At 33.7% G+C, this 6,913-nt stretch overlaps 1 protein-coding gene across 2 annotated transcripts; it reads right to left on the reverse strand.

The window, feature by feature from the left end:
* Positions 1–842: 842 nt before the first annotated feature.
* LOC134263728 (uncharacterized) lies at positions 843–6,129 on the reverse strand. 2 transcript variants are annotated; one of them, XM_062746110.1, is made up of 5 exons: positions 5,790–6,129; positions 3,091–3,916; positions 2,369–2,920; positions 2,089–2,222; positions 843–1,857 (listed from the first exon to the last, which is right to left on the reverse strand). In XM_062746110.1, the coding sequence occupies exons 2-5, from the start codon at positions 3,913–3,915 to the stop codon at positions 1,260–1,262; spliced, it is 2,109 nt and encodes a 702-aa protein (XP_062602094.1). In that variant the 5' UTR covers position 3,916; positions 5,790–6,129; the 3' UTR covers positions 843–1,259. The 2 variants fall into 2 exon arrangements, with proteins under 2 accessions (XP_062602094.1, XP_062602095.1); XM_062746111.1 differs by lacking the exon at positions 5,790–6,129 and having other exon boundaries at positions 3,091–3,945.
* Positions 6,130–6,913: the final 784 nt, after the last annotated feature.

Raw genomic sequence — 6,913 nt, forward strand, 5'->3', positions numbered from 1 at the left:
AGAAATGTTTATTTCTTTGTAAAAAATATATTTATTTTCAATGAATTGATTTAAAGATTATCTTGACCACAATAAGAAGTAAGTAATAATTAAAATCAGATTTTTCAAAAGGGCGTTAAAGATCTAAGTACGGTTTATCACAATATCGATCGCGGTATTTGACGAGAACTTAATATTGTACGACTTACTATATTGCTTGTTTACGGGCGATAATTAGTTCGTTCTGCATTCTATTATGTAAATTGCGCTTTTTCATTTCATTTGGATTTTAATTAATAAATTAAGAAAAACAAACAAGGGAAATGCTTATTTTACAAATAACATTCCGATAAAAACTTGCAAAACGAAATTTACACGATTCTAAACGCACGATCTCGCACGATTAAAAACGCACACGATTGAGTCTGATACACGAACGATCTTGCACGTTAAACGAACGATCACTCACGATACACGAACGATTCTACACGATTGGTTTGTCAACAATAACGTTCCAGCGTGTAATTGAAATACATTTATATATATATATATATATATATATATATATATATATATATATATATATATATATATATATATATATATATATATATATATATATACCGTATATCAGGATTTTTCCGCGTGTATCCAATTTCCGCTTTGTTCGCAAGCTATTTAAAAAGATACATAATGTTCGTGTAATTGAAATACATTATATATATATATATATATATATATATATATATATATATATATATATATATATATATATATATATATATATATATATATATACCGTATATCAGGATTTTTCCGCGTGTATCCAAGCAAAATCGCGGAAAATAAAACAGCGTAAAGAGCTAGGTACATTAGTAGCAAAATTCCGCCCTGGTTCGAAAATCAAAAATAGTACACAATAAAATTAATCAGGATATGCACTTTATAAATATATAAACATTTCTTATCCATCTTTTATAGTTAAGTAGCTACAGCCTCTGGAAGTTGGGATGTATAAACTAAGCATTTTGTCTTATTTTAGCATTATGACGTCATTATGACGTTACTGAACAATAGGAAAAAAAACAGCCTCTGCATTGTTTTCAGAGAATGAAGAAAAAACATAATATATTTTTAAACAATGCATTGCTTGTTTTTTTTTTACACGTGTAAAATTATGTTTACTAAATAAAGTAAAAAAAAATTACATGTTTTTTACTTCAAGAAATGCATTTTCATAAAATTATCTTCATATTAGAACAAGCATTTCCTTTCATCAATCATTCCTCAGTGACCTCTGTCTCACTGTCACTCTCATCAATGGCCTCTGGGATGTGAGCTGCATCTTCGACTGAGTCCAACCAGTTTTTGCTCATTTGTAAACTCACGTGTTCGTGTCTTGCAAAAGCCAAATACCAGATGACACTTGTTATATGGGCGCAGGCCCCTACTACTCTTGCACCTGACCTGCATCGACAGTACCACGATGTTACTGCGCCATCTGAATATCGTATCCAGCATTTATATTTGCTGCTTGATATGTGCCTGCTCTGAAGCTTCGCAACCAGAAGGCCCGGTAGTTGTTTGTCAATCCAGATTTCATATGTCCCATCTAGGTTAGTGTGTTCTTGAGAGTAATGCTTTGCCAGTTTCACTTGGTATACTCCAAGGGTTAGTTCTCGAACTTCGTCTTCGGTGAACCCAGGGAAGTCATCTAGATCTGTTGTTGCTTCATCTAACTTCACCCATCTGTGAGACTTTTTATCCAGTCCATTGGATTCAACTTCCTGTTGCAAGAGATTGCTTTTTGATAGCAAATATCGCATTTTTGCAGCCATGTTAAGATCACTCTCTTCATTCCCAGTGCTAATAGGACATCTGTTTAACAGTGAAAAAGTTGACAGCTAAGCAAAACTAAATGTAATTTTATTCTTTATGTGTGTTATTTCTGAATTAACAATGACTATAAATATCTATTTCATTATACTATATAAATCAGTCTCTTTAACATTTTTGCACATTGCTTGATTTTGAAAAAGCTTTTTGATAGGACGAATAAACATGTACCAGCATATAATTATACTTTTGTTCTAGAAACATTATATTTACCTATATTTATTACAAATGGCGCTGACTATTCTGACGTAGTCTCCAATATATGGAATTTGAGAATTCGGGAGCTGTTTTCCAAGGTATTTCCATGTTTTGATTCGTGCATTCACTGACTCAGCTACCCATCGGATCTATTTTTGAAAATAGAATATACAAATACTTAAACTTTGATCTATAAAATATATTTTCATTCCTTACAAATACTAAATTAGGGAAAGCATATATGCCCCCACTTCCTCTCACTTTTTCAATAAACTAGTAATTAAGAGAAAAATACCTTCGTTATAAGTCGAGAACTATTTGCTTCTTCGGTTGAATGCTGCTTTTGACCTTTCTTTAAGAAGGACGGCATTTCCATGTTGATTCCAAGCTCAGATAATACTCCAGCTGAGTCCCTGAAACCGCGGTCTACAATCAGAATGTCATCTTCCTTGATCCACGACTTTATCTCTTGAACATTTGTTGCAAGAATATGGTTCAGGATCTTGGCATCAGAGTTCTTGCCATCAGCCAAATAGGGCCCAATAGCTGCAATGATGTATCCAGTAGTGGAAACAATCATCATAGGTTTAAGAAGATGTCGATGTTTCTGCATGCTAAACGACCGCCGCTGGAATGCAAAATTTGTACTTTTCTGTACATAGATATATGTACCATCAAGTACTAATATTGCTTTCTCATCAGCAAAACTGGGGGTAAAAAGTTCTTTTGCAAGTGGTCTTGTGTGCTTCTGGATAATGGAATCTCTGGTCACATGTTGGAATCCCAGGTGCTGTGGAACAAAGCTGTTGCACAAAGCCTGTCTTGCCGTTGATACCGCTCTTCGAATCTGAAGCACACACAGGTTAAATATCTTAGTATGATCAAATCTGTGGTAATATGCACAGAAAAAAAATGTTTTCTTACATATAATTTTAATTTTACACATAGATCAAAAGATTTTTCAAATATTTTGTTTACTGTTGCACATTTTAACTTTACAAAGCAGTTGTAAAATACCTGTGGTTTAGACATATTGAACATCACAGCAAGCATTTTATTATCCAAAGAGGTCTTCAGTTTGGTAAGAAGTATAGCAATACATGTTCTGATGCTTCTGGATTTAGATGGTCTGATATCAGTTGATCTGGCATACGTTAAAATGTCGTCAAAGTCCACTTTACTAAGACCTGTCAGTGTTTGGTAGTCATCATCATTCAGTGCCTCTGGGTCATCAAAGTCTAGGCGTTTTCTCCCCTTAACATTAGCTTCGTCTCTTAGTTGTTGTAGGAGTTCCATGATAGTTGATCTGTTTACAAACGAGTGATCTTTTGTACCTGGTATGATCTCTAATGATTCGTGCGTGAGTGTTCCTTTTGTGAAATGTGAAGGACAACACCGGGCTCCACTTGGTATTAATATGTTATGCGACAAAAAGACTTTAAACCTAGCCTCCGCTGATACCACTATTAACTTTGGCCCTGGTTTCTTGCATAGAACGCAATAGGCATGACTCTTGACGGTGCTGTTAATTGGTAGAGTAACTGATGGTGGACTTTGAATGTTTGTTGCTCTTCTTTTGCTGACTGGGCTGCTAGGCATTGACACTGCAGCTGAAGAAGGAACTTGTATATTTACTCCTGTGGAACAGGTAGCTGACTTCTTCTGCATAGATGAGCATTTATGTCTGCACTTGTTGCAGATGACTTTCCCACCCGTCCTATCTATCAAGAAACATCTATTCAGGGTTCTACTTATACGTTTGTTTACTGTCCTTCTTTCTTTTGCGTTAGTGCGTTTATTACATAGAACACATGGATACTGCTTTGGACCTTGGCCAGGCATCCTGCAAGAAGTAAAACAAATCTCTTGATAAATATGTACATTACCTAATTTTACTAGAAATTTAACAAGGTAAGACTAAATCTAGAACAAATCAAAAACAATTCTCAATTACTTTTTTTCTCGCGAAACACATTGTAGTGTGAATCTGAAAGGAAAGAATTACGTCCATAGAAATTTGAGTAAAAATTTTAACCACTCTCCCCTTTTCAAAAAAAAAAGAAAATATTAATTATCTATGTATCGATCTATTTAATTTTTAGTAAACGCTATTTTGTGTTTTTATTTGATAGTAAAAGTGTGCAAAAATACCCAGGTAATATACTGATGTAATGCAGTTTAACCAAGGAAGAATTTATTATATTTACTAAAACATGTAACACAGGCACGTAGCATCGTTTTTGAAAATTGGGGGGGGGGGGGCAACCAGAGAAAATTTTTTTTTTACTTACCTGAAAAAGTTGACAAGCAAAATAAAAAAAAACCAACGGAAAATTAAAAGTTGCCCTAACTCGAAAATTGGGGGGGGGGGTGTAGTGGCCAACTTTTCTTAAGCCAAATAACTTTCAATTCCATTTTTTTTTTCCCCACAATTCTTTAATATCACTATACTATGGTCAAAAAGTGCGGGGGCCAACTATCCCTTAAATGAACATTTCCTATAGTAAAGGTAATGTTGGGAAAAAAGGGGGGCAAGCCCCCCCCCTGCCCCCCCCCGTTGCTATGTCCCTGTAACAATAGTGAAAATATGAACAATTATGAAATCTGAAATTTCAAATTCTGCAAATGTTGTATAAATGTGTATTAAGCGGGAATTCACATAACTAGACACTGCAAGAAGTGCCGAGTTATACTAATCTTAGCAAGTGAATTTTACTTATTTTTTTCCCCAGTGAATCTGTATCTAACGAACCACAGGCACTTTGAGGCATGGACCTCCTCCCCCTCTATTTTTTTCTTTTTATTAATTCAGGGATCGACACGCTTTATTCCTATATTCGTGTTTTTAATATGTGTTACATGTAATTAATAATATAACCCTTTATTGATAAAATGTAATGTATAGCAGAAAACATGTTTCCCGAATAGGAATAAAAAATATTTAAAGCCCTGGTTTAAAAGAAATGGAAAAAAAGAGAAGTGGGTCCATACCCTAAATTTCTGTCAAACGCAACGTAGGAAAAAAATATGTTTGTTTACAAAACATGTAAAGTAAATTCGTCCACGAATGATAATTATTTAACATAAAAAAAATATAAAAAAGAAAAAAAATTATTTTTGTTGGAGTCGAAATCGAACCCGGGTCGTCCGCGTCAAAGTCCAAAATTATACCACTACACCAACTATTACACAGTAATTTAATGGAAAGAACACGTACTCTATTTATCGGCTATAACAAGTTTCGGATCTTTTCATATAATATTATTTATACTTTAACGCCCTTTTCTCGTTCTATATTGTTTTTCACGTGTTCTTATAATCCAACTTACAGAAATACACAATTACTTTTTATTAATACACTTACGTTATTGTACGATGTACAATTTGTTTACACTGACGACGATGGCACATCGCCTCAGTCCTGTCTGCATTCGTTCTCTTTCAAATATAATATGCATGCTAACAACAGGTAAATTGAAGATAACTTTAAAATGTGCATTTGAAAACTAAGAATAAGACGTGCAAACGCGCATTAATTAACAAAATATGAGGTGATCAAGTACGATAGTTAGAAACAGTAGCAGAGGAATGTCAGGTATTCCTCAGGTTAGCCGTGACGCAGGATCTAAAATTAATATGTGTACCTCAATACTTCCCTGCATGACCGTAATTAAATCAATCTTTTCATATCAGATGTATTAGAAAATTATACATACCTGTACTGTTTAGATTTACTCCAAAATAAAGTACTTGTGAGTAGCAAGGCTTATACAGTACGTGTACATTTCTTTGCACCATTTCCCTCCTTCCTGACGAGAAGCAGACGACAAAAGCAACGTTTTTTCAAGATTTCACATGGGCCGCAGTCCTCGACCAAAATAAAAACTAGTTTTTAATGTGACATTTTATCATTAATTTCTCACTTTAATATTTTGATTTTGGTCGATCCATGCGGCCACATAAAAATTTAACATTTCATGTTGTTATTTTTCGTATTTTCACGGAATTTCCGGATCTGTGTTCGGTTTGGATAATACATTCCTTCCTTACAATGACCAAATCTGCCAATGTATTTATAGAAAAATTAACTACGGTTCCCAAGCTTTATATTTATGAATATATCAAACAGAATGAGTTTCGTTTGTATTTTGATTATAGACAGACATAAACTACCGTACTAAGCTCTTTCATACAAAGTTTTTTTTCTTGTAGTAGAATTATTTTTTAATGCTTATATCATATAGGGTAGAAATAGCGGGATCAGAGGACAAGCGCAAGATACCGGTAATAGGTATAAGCCCTGGGTCACCTTCCTTGCGAGAAGCCATTAAACTAATTATACCTGAGCTGCTAGTTAGTTTGGAACAGAAAATGACCTATGATTGTTTAAATCTTACAAAATAATATCTGTGGATTAGCCAAGCGGGTCTTCCGAAATTGACAAGGTGAAGGTCGATCGATCTTTTTCTCACCCGTATGATTATGAAGTAACTCAAGCTTAATGACTCTTACATTTTACATCCTATTCCTTCATAGGCTTAAAAAATTGTTAATAATATAATCACTGGGACTTTGAAATAGTGAAAATTTGATTCGCGTAAATTTAATATACCGATTTAGGTCCTGATTCGCGGAAAAAACATGACGCGGAAAAAACCTGATATACGGTATATATATATATATATATATATATATATATATATATATATATATATATATATATATATATATATATATATATATATATATATATAAAGCACTAAAAAATCAACAACACTGTATATCCTAAGTGTCGGATCTACCAAGTAGATACAAGGTCACGGATGGAAATTTATATAAA

Source organism: Saccostrea cucullata, unplaced genomic scaffold (genome assembly GCF_032062105.1).
Source record: "Saccostrea cucullata isolate Sc308-1 unplaced genomic scaffold, CSIRO_AGI_Scuc_v1 ctg11211, whole genome shotgun sequence".
Taxonomy (NCBI): Eukaryota; Metazoa; Mollusca; class Bivalvia; order Ostreida; family Ostreidae; genus Saccostrea; species Saccostrea cuccullata.